Genomic DNA, 17,489 nt, shown 5'->3' with positions numbered 1-17,489 from the left:
CAGAGGGAAGCTGTGGCACTGGCACAGTGTGTCCACCACTAGTGGAAAGCTCATCTCAACGCTCTAGGAGCCATCCCCTTACTGCCTTGAAGCAGCGTAGTCGTGTAACACAACAGGTGATCGGACACCAGCCCGGAGTGACACATAAAAGTACTTGATACACTCTTAATCACAGCATTGAATTGTCTGTGGGAACATGTAGGCTCTCACTTTAATAACACTGCTTAATTGCTTCTTTGAATTTATATAATTACCATCAAGGTCCTTGTTACAAAAAATGTAAAAGCAATATTGAAATTCAATAAACAAGCACACATTTACATGACAAGCAGAATCAGTGCCAGGAACATTACAGTCCCGGCTTCAGCAGCAGCCAGGTCTCAAAAATCTCAGGATTTATTTTTTTTTTCCTTCATTATCAGAGAAGATGGAACCAGTCTGAAACACGTTAGAAATATGTTGCCTTTAAAAAAAGGCAGATTTCCAATAGTGTTTTCAAAATGCCCCCTTCTCAAATGTACTGCATTTACTTACAGATTCACTGTCTGCGTGACATAAAAATTGAATTCAAGTGGCTTCCTGACCACAAACAAAAAAATACACTGTTCCATGAACCTACTTCTGTTCATCAAAGCTGCTTGCAGCACTCAGCCGGGCTGGCGAAGGACTTTTTGGATGAGCCATCTGGTAAAACAAGAACAGGGTCAGATCTTGGAAAACAAACTTAGTACTAATTGTTGCTGAGATAAAATATAACATGATTCTTAACTGACATTTCATAAAAGAAAACAGACACAGCCAATCCTCAAGATGTTATTAACCCTCAGATTTTGTTCTCCAGGAAATTGGAACTATGATGTTGGAGATAGCACTGCATGCATGAGAATGGCCATCAAAAAAGCAACTTTTCTTCTTCGCATGGTCAAATAACCAAGGATGGGCAAGAGTATTTCCATCCTGCAGTTTCCTTACTGTTAAAATGGGAATCAGTAGAACAAGCACCCTTATTTGTGGGTACTTGGCACTTTTGGATGAGAATTATGGGGAGATTACCTAACGTATACCAACAGCACTGCATCATAGGAAAAGAGTCAGTATGCAACTGTATGGATTTTAAGGCCAGCTCATCGTTACAGACATCACAACTTGCCTGAAATTTGCGCCGTAATGCCTGTGTCATTATTGGTGTCAACCCGGTCCCACACTCAATGTTTTCTTTGTTTAGTGGAGTGCCACCCGGACTTCTGAAAAGATTGGAAACAAAGGGAATTAGTTGTCTAGTTAAATTAGTTCTCTAATTTTATTTAGAAAAACAAAACAAGAATGGGACTTACCTTTGTATATTGACCTTCTTCAGATGTTTTCGAAGATCTAACTGATTTTTAGGTGGGGTACTACTGGAAAAAGTGTTAAAATGAAACATTTTCCACTGTGTAAATAGTGTTCATCATTGTTCTGAACAGAAAAATCTGTTCTGAACAGAAAAATCTAAGAACAAAGAAAGGAAGAAAGTGTCTTACGTTAAGGAGTTTGTAATGTGAGCTGATGGCTTGGATTTAGATCTCAGACTAACACTTTGTAAATCTGAGACTGTAATTAATGCCCTGCGTGTCTTCACTGGTGATCCTGCCTGAAGTTAGAAAAGAAATGTTACCACAGATAGACTTCAGAAGGCCTCGCTGATATGAGATTTATTTAATATTGATATTCTGAGAGATTTCTATGCTTAGGGTTTTTATGCTTTTTTGAATCCTGAAGATTCTGATGCGTCTTGGACAAAGATAGGTTTATTTAAAGAAACAAAACTGCAAACAAGATTTTAGATAGGCAAAAGAAGGTGCAAATATACTGCTAACACAGACATAAAGCTACATGCCCTTAATGTAAAATTAGACCTGTCCAGCACATCATCTGACATTAGTCACTTGATTTCTTCATTTCAAATGCCCACATGTAGAATTAGAACGATTCCTTAAACCTGATCACTGAATTTTTGCAAGAGAATAATTAATTTATTGAAGAATTCTATGAAGTGCTAAGACAAGCACTGCAGGAAATACACTGATTCCAGTGCAGAGCTGCCCCAACACACCATTGATCCACACGTCCTCTGGTTTACCTTGTCTGTTCTCAGGCTGCTCTCTGTCTTCTTTAGTTTTACGTTCAGGAGGTCTTTGAGAGTGATCTGCATTGGCACATCCTTTTTTTGTGACGGCGCCTGAAAATAAAAGGTGGTTGGAAGGGCAGTTAGGATCAGCAAGTGACCCATCCTTCACAATAACGTCTGTTCCTAACGAACTGGGTCCCAAGAACTCAGCCACGAATGCAGAAACAGAAGAACCTTCTTACTCCCTACCAGAAGTGCTTTAGAGCCGTTGCCCCGTTTGAGGACGAGAGGTGCTGGAGGCAGTTTTGGTGGGGGCAGCGGTGGTGGTGGTGGAGGAGGAGGAGGAGGTGGTGGAGGGGGCGCAGATACAGGCTGCGGCTGTACTGCAGGAGGCGTGCACAGGGATGACAGCGGGCCCGTCTGCGTTTGTGCGGGAGCACCCAGTGTTGTTTTATTGCACTTTTGACAAATTGAATTTTCTGAAGACGAAGTCACAACTCCATTCATCTGAAAACAATACAAATAAGCAAGAGAATATTAAATCCACTAATAGAAATTGGTAGAATTTAGTAAAGCTTGTGGCTTCAGTTGATCCAGAGAGATGCAGATGCCCTCTTAGGATGTTCACCAGAAAACCAGTTCCCTTTAGCCATCAGGTAACTGCAGCTTAGTAATGCTGAATGTGAAGGAGAGGTGAAGCACTCCCCGGTGAGGAGGTCTTGATTTTCTCCTCACTGACCACAGCTCCCTACACAAGCCAACATTACCCTGCCCCAAAGGGATCAACACTGACCTGGAGCATTCCCTGTAGTCTGGAGAATTCAGTCTCCAACTTTTCCAGCTGCTCTCTGAATGTGTTTAGCTCCCTTAAGTAGATTTGTGATGGAAATATTGTCTCTTTAACCATCTTAAAACTCTGAGCATAAAAAGAAACAAATATTTTCAGTTATATTTCCAGATACAGAGATAACTACTGATGAAAGTTCTGTCACAGGGTCTTCTCATTGAGGTCAACAGAAAGGCACTGCAGGAAGATACAGTTTCACCAAATAGTTCCTTGGCAGGAACAACTTTCTCAAAAAAAGCCTTTTAACTTCATCTAGGAATTCTAAGGTCTAATTCACATTGGAGCTGAAAAGTGAACACAGCCACCTCTGCTATTAAAGAAAGACTGCAACTCCTGACACTGCAAATCCTGCTGATGCTGCCATATACAAACTCCAATTTCACATACGTTTTTAATGTTTATAGCAACCTTGGACATTTTCTCATAGTTACTCCTTCAACAATAAACACGATATATATTTAGATGTTTCAATAGACATAATTAAGTTTACAGCTTACTTTTCATATTTGACATATCTTGCATTTGAGTTCTAAGGCTGACCTCACACATTGTCAAAACCCAGAAAAGCAGAAAACTTACCTGCGCAACAGTGTTCTGGCACCAGCAATACCAGAACGACACCGTTGTTGTAAGAGGCTTTACCACACTTCTTACACTGGGCAAGGCTAATGACCAGCGTAAGGATGGGTGGCTTGGGACAGAGGGTGGGTCCGGCGGAAGGTCACCTGCTGACCTGGGACAGAATAGTTCAGAATGAGGTCATAATTATACTTATATTATAAATATTTTTAATTCCAGTCTTTGAAAAAGGCAACAGTGAGCAAGATGACAGTGAGTAAAGGATAAGTGCTAGCAACAGCAGGGGTCAGTGTAGTAAACACGAGCACAGAGGCCAGGAAAGGCTAGAAAACGCTGAAAAGTGTTCCAGCACCAAATAGATCATAAAAAAAAAAAAGTATTTCGAATCTTAACTGCTTCTACACGTTAAAGCTAAGGACAGATGGAGCAGTAGGGGATACACGAGCTGACGCAGCCCCACAGCGCGCAGCCCAGGCTCTCAGTGGGCTCCGGACGCCGTTCTGTTACCTCAGCTCCGTGTATCAGCACAAGCAAAGACGGGACGCAGAAATTAAGTTAAAAAACCACAAATTTAGCCAAAAACAGAGCTTCTTACAGCGGCGCAGCACAGCCCGAGCCGCGGGGCCCGGCGGCACCTCCTTTCCCTGTCAGGCGCCGTTTCGCTCTGGCTCTGGCTTTCCGCCGACGCCTGCACTTGGCCATTCCTGTCAGAAACGGAGAGATTATGGTGAAAACGTGGAAAAAAAAAAACATGAAATTTGATGTGGGGACGGCAAACTCGCCATATAAGGAGCGAAGGGCAAACACGACGGGGGCTATGGGGGGGGACCCCCCCCCTCACAAGTCCCGGTCCCCCCCCGGCCGCCGCTCACCTCACGGCCGGCGCCACGGATTCAAACCGGGCCCCGCGCGGCGCGCAGCCAATGGGAGCGCCGCTCTCAGCCGTCCCCTCCCTTTCCCCCCACGTAAGCCGCGCGCTGATTGGTCGCTAGGAGGACGCGGGCTCCCTCCCCTCAGCTCGACGGGTGAGGTGAAGGGAGATGGGGCGGGGGAGGGGGGGAATCGCGGGCCTGGCGCTGCTCCGCTGCCGTCATTGGGTGGAAGGGTTTGAGGCTGACCAATCAGAGGAAGGATGGAGGTGGGACGGGCCAATGGGGTGGAAAGGAGGCGGGCAGGAGCACAGCTCCCCGCCAATAGCAGCTCAGCGCTCCCTACGCCAGCCAATCCCCGCCCTCCCCCACTCCACCCCCCCCCTCCGTCTCGCGGCGCTCCCTCCGCGAACCAATCCCCGCCCGCCGCTCCCCGCGGCGCCCAATCAGCACCCCCGTACCTCCGCCAGGGTTTACATCCCCTCCCGCCCAATAGCGACGGCCCTCCCTCAACGCCCAACCAATGGGAGGCCGGCTCCGACTGACAGCTGCCCAATGGCGAGCCCCGTCTCTCCGCGGCCTGCGGCGCGGGGGGCGGGCATCTCCTCCGCCGCCGCCTGAGGAATGTCAACTATTCAACATGGAGACGGCGCTCGCCAGGCTCGAGACCATGGTGAGGCCGGGGCGGGCGGCGGCGAGGCCGGGGGGCGGCGGCCGAGCCCCGGAGCTGCCTCCTGAGGGGGAGAAGGGGGTCCGCGGGCCTCGGTTTGGGAGGGTGGGGAAAGGGAGGGGGGGGTGGGGGGGGGCGCGGTCCTCGTAGCGGCCGGGTTGGGCCGGGCCGGGTTGGACCGTTCCATTCCGCTGCCCCCCCCCCGGCCACGCGCGCGGAGGGAGGGGGGGCGTGGAGCGGCGCGCTGCTGGGCGAGTCCATTCCTCACAGCGCGGGGGGGGGAAGGAAAGGAGAAAGGAACGGAGGGGGGGGGGGGGAACACACAGGACTCACACCTGGGCTGGCCCATTGTCCCCGCGGGGGGGGGGGGGGGCGGGTTGGAATGGGCCATTCCATAACGTGGGGGGGGGGGAGGGGGGGAGTGGAGGTTTCCCGCCCAGCGCTGAGGGGCTGAGGGGAGGCCGCGGGGCCCGGCCGGGACCGGGACCGGCACCGGGGGAAGGGAGCGGGGGGGGGGGAAGGAGCCGCCCGCAGCGCCTCGCCCGGCCGGGACCGGCATTGCCGGGCCGCCCGCCCTCAGCACCGGGCTGCCCGGGGGGCTGCGAGGGGCCCTGGCGGCTCTGGAGCCCCGGGGGACTCCGCGATGTTGCTGAATTGCGGGGCCTCAGTCCGCGCGTGAGGTAATTCTCCAAAACCCGGTGCTCCTTTGTGGTGATTTTTGTTGTTTTTTTTTGTTGTTTTTTTTTGGGACTTCCAGGAATCGTTGGAATTCCAAAAATGTCAAAGTTGTGTGGTTTCAATGGGCTGTTAGGTGCGGTAATTGTCAAACCAGAAAGGGCCTCGTCAGGAGATGTGGGAAAAGACGCTATTCGCTACAGACACAGTCTAATTTCTACTTATGTGGTTGGGGTTTTTTTGTTTGTTTTGTTTTGTTTTTGTTTTCCTGCCTTCTGGCAACCTTGGTTTTAATTTAAAAATAAAAAATAAAAAAGAGTTTATCAGTACACACACCATTAAAGGGGAGAAAAAAAAATCTAGGAAAACAGAAGGAGAACGTGATGGGGAACATTGCACATCAGCACCATCCCTTAAGCTGCTGTGTGCAAGGCTCTCACTGATACACAGAGCTGGTGTGCTGCCAACTGCTCACTTTAAACTTTTAGTTTACTTTTTAATGTTCTTCAGTCACTTTTCTCCAGTACCAGTGTAGCACATCCCCGAAAGCATCAGCAGCAGCTAAGTGAGGGTGGCCTGAAAAGAAAGAAGGGGCTGAGCATTGTCAGCAGAGGATTCAAACCCTTACCTAGTCCTCAGTTTAATTGCACTTTCAAACCACAATTTTATTGTGAAGTACCCATACTTTTCGAGGTTGTTTTTGTTCTCCTGTAGTTACAGACCTGTGGTAATCATACCAGACACTCAGAATAACACGTGCAGTGTTTGATTTCAGTGACATGCTGCACTCTTGTCAGAGCTCTGAAGTTGTTCCAGTGGCAGATTCAAAACCTCAGCCCTGCCCACAGCGTGTGCTTCAGCTCCCCGTGTCTTTTGTTAGTTGTTGCTGTTTTAAAGCCCAGTTTGAGTAATTTTGTTTTTCCTTGTAACTTTTTTTTTTTTCTGTGTAATTCTGCTTAGAAACACCCAGGCTAGCTGTGTGTTTGTTGTTATTGTAGTAGGTTTTGGTTTTGTTCTTGTCGTTTGTTTGCTTTTCAGAGTGTTATGGTTTATTTCACTGTTTTAGTGAAAGCTATGCTTTTAAGTTGGACTACTAATTCATCACTTTAGGACATGTAAATAATTAAAAAGGTATTTTGATTAGTTGCCCTTAAAGTTAACGGGGTGTTTATATATGGTAGTGGAAGGAGATGGCAATGTGTCACTGTCTGATGATCTATGTTACAAGTACACCAAAAGCATCTTGCACTGACGTGTGGAGACCTCAGTTGGGTCAATTATCTGCACAGATGGCTCATACAAACTTCCAGAGGTTTGTAGATTCTGGCTTGGTCTTTCCCCCTGTCCTGGTTATCCAAAACCATCTGGGGAATCCATTTGAAACCCAACTGATTTTGAAATGTACCCCTTAGCCTGACATTTTTCTGTCCGAGTCTTCTGTTAAGTCCTTCCTGCAGAAGGTGGCGTCCCTGGCTGGATCTCTCCCCAGAAGTGAGATAAAACAACACTTGTATTTCCCCCAGAGGTTTTGATATGCATTTCCTGAAAAGTTTCATTTTAGTCTCATGGAACCAGGCATAAACTCTTGTGTAGGAGCTTAAGAATGATGTGAATGAAAATGCCAGGTAGTCTTCAGTTCTCTGAGGCTAGTGCTCAAAGTACAATAATAATAAGTGTTGAATGACCCACAACATCTATAAGACGAGCTTCATTAGGAGACAGATTGTAAAGCTGGCTCGTCAGCAATGCTTTCCAGTATGCACTTTAGTGGTGTGCAGTGGAAGAAACTTGAGTTTGGTGGACATTCCTTTAGTAAAACTTGATACCAAATGGATAAAGGGGTAGATGCCGTGAGAGTGCTTCGGTCAGAGCGACTTAGTTAATTCCTGTGACTGAATTTCTGTTGCAATGCACCTCCTCTGTTCTCTGAGCGGTGTCTGTCCAGTGCCCTTTTTATGTTGTACTACTAGTGATCGTACACAAAGCAGTGCAATGTTAAAAGGGCATTGGCCAGCAATGCTATCGGCGTTACTCCCCGGGTTAAGGAGCCGCGAGTCCTAAGTCGCTGTTATGTCTGAGACCAAAGGTGCTTTGAAAAACAACTTCAAAGTGAGATTGTAAACTTTTTATTTTTATTTGTGAAGTGGTATTTTGTTGAGGGATTTTTGAAACAGCAAAGATCCCATGGCTTGCTGTAGCTGAGCAAACCAAGCTACCAGGACGACTATGAGGAGTTCCCGTGACAGTGTTCCCACATCACCCAATTGAGGAATTTAGAAAAATATTGTTGCCAGCAGCTGGCTTCAAGGATGGGATTTACGTGACTGCTAATAACAAAGGGGTTGTTTTCTTGCAGGTGGGGTTGTTTTCTTGCAGTTGTTTGTCTGAGTGCTTTTGACCAATAATCTTGTGTGAGACACTATCTGCCCCTGTTAAGTATGCTATAAAAGTCAGGCTATTCGGGCAATAAAGGGGAGCATGATCTGAACATACTGGTGTCTGTCGTGTTTTCGGCCGTTCTTCCTGCAACAGTATTTAATGACAAATCCCATCCACTCTGTGTGCGTGTCCTTAGAAGTAAGTGCCCTGCAAAGAGGAAGGAACACTGTGTAGGATTCTTACAGCCTGCAGGGTTTTCTACAGTAATGTCCTAAGTTGGCTCAGGTTGTTCTGAGTGCATCAGCCGTCAGCCATCTCTCTCCTCCCCGTTCCTCTGTTCCTTGCGTTTTCTTATTAAGAACAGTAATGCTGTCAGACCCGCCCAGTCCCCAGCCTTTGTATATGAAGTTACTGGTTTTATTAAAAAGAGAAACAGCTTTATGGAGATGCATGAAGTACACCCCCAGTTCATGGTCCTCTAACAGGCACAAGGTAACCCCAGTGATAATTTATACCCATGGTGTTTGGAAATGAGGGTGTGTTCACGTGCAGTTTAAAGTGACCGAATAAACTCGTGTGTCCATAAAATGTTCTCTGTAACACAGTTTAAGAGCATCTGTCTGATAGAGGTTTACCATTTCCACTTGCTATGAGACAAACCTAAAAAGACATAAACTTTGAAATGCAGTTGCCAGTTAAAAGAGCACCAAATAGTGCAAAAATGAATTTCTGACGGATCTGTTGAGCATTTTGTTGGGTGTTTTTTTTTTTTTTTTTTTTTTCTGGTCAGTGGAATGACAGTGATTATGACCAATAATAATGTCTAGAAACGTGAAGGTTCTTGCATGTCTGTATTAGGACTGGGTGAATGTTGCCTTACCAAACGTCTGACCCACAGAAACAGCTGACATATTTTTTCCAATACGTATTTTGAATGTATTGATTACTTGTTTCGAATTCTTGCTGCTAACGAATGCTCTGACTTTATTGCACTACTGTACTTTACAGCTAGCAGTGCAATAGTATTGTCAAAGCATCTGAAAGCAGAGCATGCAGCAATGGCTTGAGAGTTGCCTCACAGTTTCTAACGCTTTCCACTAAGCCTATGAGTAAATTACAACTGTACATCACATAAAGTGCATTTTCTGTGTGACTGTTGTAGAGAATTCATATAAATGGTCCTGACCTATAACGCTAAGGTGAGATTCTTGCAGGTGTGTGTTTCCTGAGATACAGCAAGAAATAAATAGTTATAAAATAATGCTTTTTTTTGGTCCTGAATCACAGTAGCAGCGTAGTGTTAATGGCTTATTGTTATCCTGGAAATCTCAAATTATCAGTGTTGAAATATTCCAAGAGCAGAGCTTCATGGATAATTTTAAAAGCCACCCATATTTGTTGTCTGCATTCCCAAGAGTTAGCAGTCAGAGGAAAGAGGTGGAGAAAAGCAGAAAATGATTTTTCTGGCATGCCTGTCCCTAGAAGTGAAAAACAAAAAATGTTTGCTAATGGAGGAGCACAGGAATAGTTGATCCCTTAGGAAAAGTCTCTCGTGAACTCCTTAAAAAAAAAAAAAAAAGTAGTGTATTAACAAGCTTTATCCTTCCTGTTTTATCATGAGTGGTTACTAAAGGCTACCTCCAAAGCACACTGAAGTTTGTGGCTTTAGCTGTAAGCGCTGCTAGTTAATACTTTGGGGTGCAGTTAACAAACAGCCTTATTTTGATCCTAAAAGTCATGATGATTACTTCATTGCTAAGCTCAGCATAATTAGTGAAAGCTACTGTGAGCTATGTTATAAGCATCCTGAACTTGCTTTCATCATAGTCTCCTCCATGACTGTAAAATTGCCAAATGATTACATTGAGAAAATAATGAGTTTTTCTTGGTTTCTTTTTGTGAACTGGGAAAACTGCCTTTCTTTAGAGGAGAAGTCCTTAATAGGTATTAAAATCGCAGGCTAAAATTAATTAAGTAATAATGCTATCAGCAGACTGTTTTACAGGGCAATTAGATAACTCTCTGGTGGGTTATTTATCCTGAGGAAATAAATGTGATGTCATCAATTTTATTATCTATTATCTATTTATTATCTTCTCTGGCTTACTGGGGAACAATAAAATGTGTAATGGTTGCTATAATAATCTGAGAGAATTCATTCCTCGTATAATTAATAACAAAATCTCTGATACACTTTGCTCTTCAACACTTATTCATAGTTTCTGCTGGATAAACAGCCGAGTATTATGGTTTAGCTGGGAGAATTTGTAATGTTTGAAAAGTAACTAGCCAAGGGAAAGCTTTATAAATTGATGGAATGTATATTAATGTCGGGGAAAAAATCAAACATCTTCTGCAACATGTGAAGATCTGTTGAGAAAAGATGCACTGTTCTTGTGTCTTGCTGTAACTTCGCTCTTTGGAGTACTGCTTACAAACTTGAGAGGTTTGGCACTGAAAGGGCACGTAATGCTGGAATGGGTGGGAACGCTGTCATGCGTTTGGGGAGCTGTAGGAACATGGGAGTAGCGGAAAGATATAAAGCAAATATGGTCTAATTTAGGTTAGATAAATATAAAGAGGCTACAGTCAGTAGAAGTGTGTGTATACGCTTGCTTAAATGGCACACGAGAGGAAAATGTTCATGTCCAGACTTACGTTTGTACCGGGTATGGCAAATGGGGTAATGTCTGCGGCTGAGAGCTTACATGTAAGGTATCGAAGTAATTCTGCAAAGTGGTTTCCTACTGCGTTGCTTTTTATTACCTGGATACTGTATAGCTCTTTGGATGACGGGTTTTAACTTATAAAATTACAGGATTAGAAGTCTCAAAGTTTATTGCTTTATAGTTTTCAGGCTAGATGAGTGTCAGAGTAATTGGCAACCATCCTCTAATGGAATAGATTGGAGGAGCAGAGGAGGCATCTGTCTTCTGCTTTCCTGAAATACAGGAAAGGCAAATGGTTGGGGTTTGTCTGCATTTCTTTTTAAATATAACGTGGCTAATCCTAAATATTTTAGTTCCAGAAGGCAGAATCTGATCTGGATTATATTCAACACAGACTGGAGTTTGAAATAATGAAAAGTCTTCCTGATAATCTGTCAGCAGAGGTAGTATTTTCAAATTAAATTAATAACTTTTATTGCATTCTGCGTGAAGTTGGTAATAAATAGGTTTTATTCTTTAATATGGAAACGTGAAAGTTCTTTTATTTGATGTTTTTTTACTATAATGTCTTTCTTGCATCATACACCAGGATAACTGGCATAATATGAATTTAGTGCAGAAACTGTGAGAAAACCCTAAATTCTTGGTATAGTGAAGTTCTCCCATGTTTCACTCTGAGAAATGAGAAGTGTTAACACCTAATTTTCACAGAGAGTATCCTATCTTGGCTATAACTCGTCCTCAGTGGGAGACCAAAGATACACTTGCTAGTCAGCAGTGACTAAATACAGAGCTGGGAATGGATGAGAGAAAGATGAAAACAATAAATGGCAGTATGTAGAAGCCTTCATAAATAAGTCCTTGCCTCCATGTGTATTGTGACATAGTGGAAAAATAATCTTTTTTTTATGTATAAGTCCCTAATTTATTCCAAATCAGAAAAGCTATTAAAATTCACAAACACAGTAATGTTTTTATTATGGAACCACAGAGTTGTACTGGTTTATTAACACCACCTATCGTTTGTGCACATGAAAAACTAAATGTATGGGTGAAAGATACTCTCAGCTGCACTTTTCATTGTAAAGGGTTGTTTCACGTTATATTCTTGTTTTTCTGACTCCTATGCTTTTAAATCTTATGTGGCAGCATGAATTTTTTCTTCTTGAACAGTTTAAATGTACCTTTAATTTCCACATAGGAAAACCCGGTTACTCTCTTAGAAGAACTCTCGGTGGTGAAATCTCGTTATAAAACATTATGTATGCAGCTGGAAAAAGTTTCCTTAGAGCAGAAGGAATCCATGAACGGCATCCGTGCTGCCCTAGAGAACACAATGAAGATGGTTCAGACACTACAGCAGCACGCTGATCTTCAGGTAGCAGTCTCATTTCAGTAACTCGGCTCTCATGCCTGTAAATGCCCATGCGTTTGTGTAACCTCTGCGTAGATGTGAGTGGTTTCACTGGAAACTCTTAAATGTATAGGCTTGTAGAAAATAAGAAAACAGTTTACCAGAAGAAATGTTTGCAAGATCAAAACTATTTTTGTAAATCACTAACCTGATTTATCACTCATCAGTTAAACTAGTGGTATTTAGTCTGAATTAAAGTTATGCTGTAAGTGGATAGTATGACGTTTGAATAGTTTCACAGCTGTGTCCCAGTCCTGCAATGACTTCTTTTTAAAAGTAGCTACCTTAAAGAAATTAGAAAGAGAAACCAATTTTTGAAAAGCTTTTAAGTGACAAATGTTTTTTCACTGTCTAAAATGCGTAAGCTAAAAATACACTGTAATGTATGGGTGGCAATATAGTTAGCACAAAGAAATGTTTCCTCTCAGTGTGATAATGCCTCTGAACTCCCCCCAGCATTTTTGTAAGTGGTCTTCAGACATTGCTGCATTACAATTTTGAAAAGGTTGTGAAAGCATTGCTTTTGTCCCCCTACAAATAAGGTGATTTAGATGAAAAATGTTAATTGATAATGTAGAGGCAGAGATAGGGTTGGTGTGACTAAAGCATTCTCCTGGATCTGAGCTCTCCCATCAGCGTTCTGATGACAGTGCCCTGACATTGTGTTTAATCTGTCAACAGATCTAGACAAGGTAGTGGTAAGTCTCTACAGAGAAAACGTACCATATAATGATTTAAAAGACAATAATTATTATGTCACAGGAAGAAAAAATATTTTCTCTCTCTGTGTTCCAAGGATGCGATGCCAAGAACAATTTACATATAGGATTTTGTTACAGTGGAAGACTGTTGTGTCTCTAGAGTTACATTTAGACTTTTTAGCTAATGTTGTACTTAACTATTTCCTAAAAAAAAAATTGATTAAAATGTTATGGAGAAACTTAACTCTTCAAGTGAAATACTTCTTTATATGGAATAATTCATTTTATTTTCATTGAGCCATTTATACTACAGTGTTAAAGGAACATTGTGATTAGGTTTTCAGAAATACTAAGCTTGTCAACTTGCTTTCACTTGAAGCAACGTAGGAATTTACTGTTAGTTTGCATGTGAAACACTGAGTTCATTTGTAAATATCATCACCCTAGGAACTGGAAGTATCAGAGTTCTTGGTATCTTTTTATTTTCTAGCGCTCACCTCTGTCAGAAGAAGAACAGACTGCAGCACAGCAGTTAACCTGTCAGACTGTTAAAGAAATGGAATCGCTAGCGGAAGAGGTAATTAGGCCACAGAGTGTCAGTATTCCAGAAACCATTAATCCTGAGTAGCTCAACTCAAGTCAGAAGGGCTGTTTCTGTACCTTAATATCACTCAATTGAATGGAGTTTTTCAGAAGTGAGCTGAAGTTCCTCACAAATCTTTCCAGTTTTACTGTGTAATGATTAAGTTGATGATTTAATTTCCTGTGAAATCTTAAATAAAGTTTGGAATATGACCAGCAATAGTTTAAGTGTATTCTAACTGTAATGTGATAGAACATAAATCTAAATGAATACTTGTTAAAAAGTTGGATATTCTCCCAGAGCTTCTTGAGGCACAGAGTCTTAGTATAGTTATCTGCAAAGGTTTGGTCTGTGTCTCATAATAAAAGCAAAATAGTAAACAAAGTTAATAGAGTATAATGGTCTTGATAAATGCTCTGTTTTTGTCTTTCCATTATTCTGAAGCACTTAAGATATAGCTGGCATAAACAGCCCCAGTGCAAAATGTAGCTATATCCTACTGCTGCTGAGGCCAGTTTAATTGGTATTGTTTCCTATGTTGTCAGTGAGTGTGTTTTGAAGATATTCTACAAGTTCTCTGAAAGGCAGAAGGAATGGAAAGCTGCCACAAAGGCCCTGGGATTTTTTGTCAGTGCTGTATTTATTCTCTGGCTGAGGAAGGCTGGGTTTAGCTACCTTTTGCTTGTCAGGACTGTCAGCCTCTGAAGGTTGCCTGAGAATAGGAAAGCCATTTTTTTCCGTTGCTGCTTGTGCAGTGCTTTTAACTACATCGGTACTGGAATGCAAAGGAGAAAGCTGAAGAAGTTCATCTGACCTGCATATGAATCTTGTTCCTATCTTCAAACTTATTTTATTTGAAACCAGGATTTGTTTAATGCCTCAGATTCTGCTGTTTACTGCAGTGGTTGCAAGACCCTTGGTTATCCAATGGTAAAATATAATTGCTAATACAGAAATGAAAGCGCAGAACCTGCTTTCTAAACTGAACTCCAAGAAATCCTAACATTATCTCTTGTTTATTTTTAGCCATTTTGTTCAGGATCTGTAGTTCCCAGCTCAATTGAAGGTAAGTGCAGGAAGAATTTTCCACTGTTTTTTTGCTTGACCCTTAAGTCTGATTCTCCCCACCCCCTACACCTAGCCCCAGTAAGTAACCTTTGGGATTAATACTAATCTCTCCTAAGACTTCCATCTCTAATATTGAACTCTAATAGTTCTCTGCTATTTAAACATATCAAGTTATTACCCAGAATTCAGCAATTAATAACTTAAGCTGTTGTACTTTCTGAAACGGCAGTTATGCCTTCAAATAACTTTACCACAGGGATAACTGTACAACAGGGGCAAATCTCTCAGTCAGACCATGTAGACCTATTTCAGTGTTTTCTTAAAAAGAAGTTAAAGTACTGTCTTGTCTTTGGCCTGATTTCTGAAGAAAAAAATACCTTCTATTTTCATTTTTTTAGAGTCAAAATTCAAACCGTTGACTGAGGAAATGCTTATGTCCGTACCAAGGAGTATCAGAAGCTCTGTTAAACTAGCAGACGTGAACAACTTGTACAGGGAGCTATTTAACCACTTCATTGTAAATAAGAACAGGTGAGACTTACAGCCACTCATTACTAAGAATTTTGTAAGTTGTAAAGAAATTCACCATTTTCAAATGAAACAAACAGCTAGTTAACCATTTGTTGCTCTGACTTTGCATTTGATTTTGCTCCCTGATGGCCTTCCTGGTTAGGTATATATCCCAAAGCATTAGGCCATCATACAAAACAGCCTAAATTTCCTTGTAGAAAAGTGGCATTTGTAATTGGATAATTTACAATACCGAATGTCAGGTTCTTCAGAAACAGGCTGTTTGTTTTTTTCAAAATCCTAATGGTAAAGGCTGACCCTGAACTCCGCCACCACCACCCCTTATCTCTCCCACAAGCCCTGACCCCTGCCTGGGATTAGTGCTGCAGATCTCTTGAAGGTGATGGCAAAAATGAGGAAGTTTTAAGCTCGGAAATTCTGTCTCTTTAATCCCGAAGCTGGATTAGGAAGTGATTGTTCTTAGATTAATGCAGCACAGTAAAGTTGATGACAATCTCAACAAGTATGAGAATTATGGAACACTTCTTAAAAATCATTCTTTAAACAGTATGGGCTTTTTAGCCGTTTTCTGACAGACCTGCTGTTTGATACCCTGTTTTGCTAAACAGTTCGCTCTTGCCTTACAGTGCCGCGCTGAGTGTTTTGCAGATGAACAAGATGAATATGAAAGCCACTGACTCAAGAATACGAATCTTAAAAGAACTTGGTATTGTGGAACTTGACAGACAAGGAAATGTTAAATTAGTTGCATAAACGAATGTTTGGTCCGTTCTCATTTGACACACAAGCATCTTCGTCATAGCTCCTGAATTATTAGCAAGCAAGTATTTCTTTGGTGTCCAAGGTACAAAAACACTGTTGGAAAGTTGTTCGTGTATCCATATAGAAATTCTATTTCTAGTACTTAAAAATGGCAGAATGAAAAAATGTTGAGGTTGGTATTTGATCTCGGGTATTTATAGGATTTAGACGATGCATTTTTGGACAGTGTTGTTAACCATGTGACGTTTCCATATTCTTGTTTACATTCCTGACATTCCTGTTTTTAAGGCAAATAACCCAAGCCACTTAATTGTACTTATATTCCTGAATAAATGATGAAAGTCAAGGAGACGGGGCCATAGATTTATTACGCTTCTGTTTAAATGACTCCTGACCCTGAGCCCTGCCCTAACCCCTGAACCTGGCCCCTGACCCCTTTCATTTTCCTTTGATGTGAACTGGCTTTTTACAGTCCAGTAAAACTGCAGCCTCGCAGAATAGCTGAGGTCTGGAGATGCTCTGGTCCAACGCCCTGCTCACATCAAGGCAGGGCCAGCTGCAGCCGGTTGCTCAGGGCTGGGGCCAGTCCTGGTTTGAAAAACTCTGAGGATGAAAACTTCAGCACCTCTGGCACCATCTTGCAGTGTTTGACCACCCTCACAGTTTTTTTTTTTTCTTTCTTTATTTATTTAAATCGCATTTGGGAAAGGAGGATATCTAAGGTTAGTAAAGTCCTGTAGATTTTGTGAAATGATAGCCAGCAAAGTAGAGAAATTTAAATTGGTGCCTACAGGATGGGGAATGCTCCTTTCTCAACCTGTTGGTGCCCTGGTCAGTCTGTTTGGAGCTTGTTGTGAAGAAGAGCAGGGTCTGTGTTGGGCAAGAGGACCGGGGATACCCTGATCGGATGCTGTTGAGGGCCGTTTTACCTACAAAGCTGCTCTCACTTCACAAACTGCTTGAAGCATCACGATCCTATCGATCCCTAACTGCTAGGCTTGCTCTTTACTCCCTCTACCTTCAGCAGTGCTAAAGTTCTGCTAGCACAACGTGCTCCAAGTGACCTGTAAGCGGGAAAACAAGCCCAGCTGGGCCAGCGCCTGCTAAAACCACCTGTCCTCAGGGCTGCGGTTACCCAGATCCATTCCCAAACCCCACGCGAGATGCGGGCACCCACCCGTGCAGCCTCCCGCTGCCTGCCACCGACTCGTGGGGCGTGGGGGGCAGCGAGCTGAGCCCGGCGGCTGCCGCTGCTGCTCACCCCCAGGGCTGGGCCGGGCCGGACAGCGGGCCCCCCCCGCCCTGTTACCACCCCGTTAAGACCCCAACCGCACCGAGCCTCCCGCAGCGCGCCCCCGCCACCCCGCGCGCGCCAACATTCGCCCTTAGCCCCGCCCACTCGGGGCGCGCGCGCGCGCAGTGCCTAAGCCCCGCCCACCTTCCCCCTCCCTCCCTCCCCGCGGCCGCGGCCCGGCGCCACCGGAGCGCACCGGGGCCGGGCCGGGGCCGGGGGGGCCGCGGCCATGGACGAGCAGAGCGTGGAGGTGAGCGGCCCCCCCGGGAGGGCCATGCACGGCCTGGCCCTGCCGTGCTCCTCCTGGGCCCTGCGGCCGTTAGCGGAGGGCCCGGCCTCCT

At 43.7% G+C, this 17,489-nt stretch overlaps 3 protein-coding genes across 5 annotated transcripts in view; 2 read left to right on the top strand and 1 right to left on the bottom strand.

Annotated features, from left to right (window-relative positions):
- Positions 1-182: 182 nt before the first annotated feature.
- PRR11 (proline rich 11) lies at positions 183-4,366 on the bottom strand. The gene is made up of 10 exons (XM_084493436.1): positions 4,316-4,366; positions 4,129-4,237; positions 3,534-3,687; positions 2,901-3,023; positions 2,357-2,614; positions 2,120-2,218; positions 1,521-1,630; positions 1,335-1,397; positions 1,151-1,244; positions 183-684 (listed from the first exon to the last, which is right to left on the bottom strand). The coding sequence occupies exons 2-10, from the start codon at positions 4,233-4,235 to the stop codon at positions 616-618; spliced, it is 1,077 nt and encodes a 358-aa protein (XP_084349562.1). The 5' UTR covers positions 4,236-4,237; positions 4,316-4,366; the 3' UTR covers positions 183-615.
- A 562-nt stretch (positions 4,367-4,928) lies between these two features.
- Positions 4,929-16,203, top strand: SKA2 (spindle and kinetochore associated complex subunit 2). Of its 2 annotated transcripts, none has more exons than XM_084493434.1 (7): positions 4,929-5,075; positions 11,149-11,238; positions 11,997-12,173; positions 13,401-13,487; positions 14,520-14,559; positions 14,960-15,092; positions 15,719-16,203. In XM_084493434.1, the coding sequence occupies exons 1-7, from the start codon at positions 5,043-5,045 to the stop codon at positions 15,843-15,845; spliced, it is 687 nt and encodes a 228-aa protein (XP_084349560.1). In that variant the 5' UTR covers positions 4,929-5,042; the 3' UTR covers positions 15,846-16,203. The 2 variants fall into 2 exon arrangements, with proteins under 2 accessions (XP_084349560.1, XP_084349561.1); XM_084493435.1 differs by lacking the exon at positions 4,929-5,075 and adding an exon at positions 5,635-5,752.
- Positions 16,204-17,299: 1,096 nt separating this feature from the next.
- The window catches only part of TRIM37 (tripartite motif containing 37), a 30,099-nt gene continuing 29,909 nt past the window's right edge, over positions 17,300-17,489 (top strand). For both annotated transcript variants that reach the window (XM_084493425.1, XM_084493426.1), the window contains exon 1: positions 17,300-17,398. In XM_084493425.1, the coding sequence (XP_084349551.1) occupies positions 17,378-17,398 (21 nt within the window). In that variant the 5' untranslated portion in view covers positions 17,300-17,377. The remainder of the gene's footprint in view (positions 17,399-17,489) is intronic.

Source organism: Aythya ferina, assembly GCF_964211825.1.
Source record: "Aythya ferina genome assembly, chromosome: 19".
NCBI lineage: Eukaryota > Metazoa > Chordata > Aves > Anseriformes > Anatidae > Aythya > Aythya ferina.
This window is presented reverse-complemented; position numbering and strand designations above follow the sequence as displayed.

Bases quoted from the DNA above. Each gene is read 5' to 3' on its own strand.
- PRR11 (XM_084493436.1), bottom strand. From the start codon at position 4,235: ATGGCCAAGTGCAGGCGTCGGCGGAAAGCCAGAGCCAGAGCGAAACGG. The intron at 3,024-3,533 runs GTAAGTTTTCTG...TTTTATGCTCAG, and splicing joins GCCAGAACACTGTTGCGCAG to AGTTTTAAGATGGTTAAAGA. The intron at 1,398-1,520 runs GTAAGACACTTT...CACTTTTTCCAG, and splicing joins CACATTACAAACTCCTTAAC to TAGTACCCCACCTAAAAATC.
- SKA2 (XM_084493434.1), top strand. From the start codon at position 5,043: ATGGAGACGGCGCTCGCCAGGCTCGAGACCATG. The intron at 5,076-11,148 runs GTGAGGCCGGGG...TAAATATTTTAG, and splicing joins TCGCCAGGCTCGAGACCATG to TTCCAGAAGGCAGAATCTGA. The intron at 15,093-15,718 runs GTGAGACTTACA...CTTGCCTTACAG, and splicing joins TTCATTGTAAATAAGAACAG to TGCCGCGCTGAGTGTTTTGC.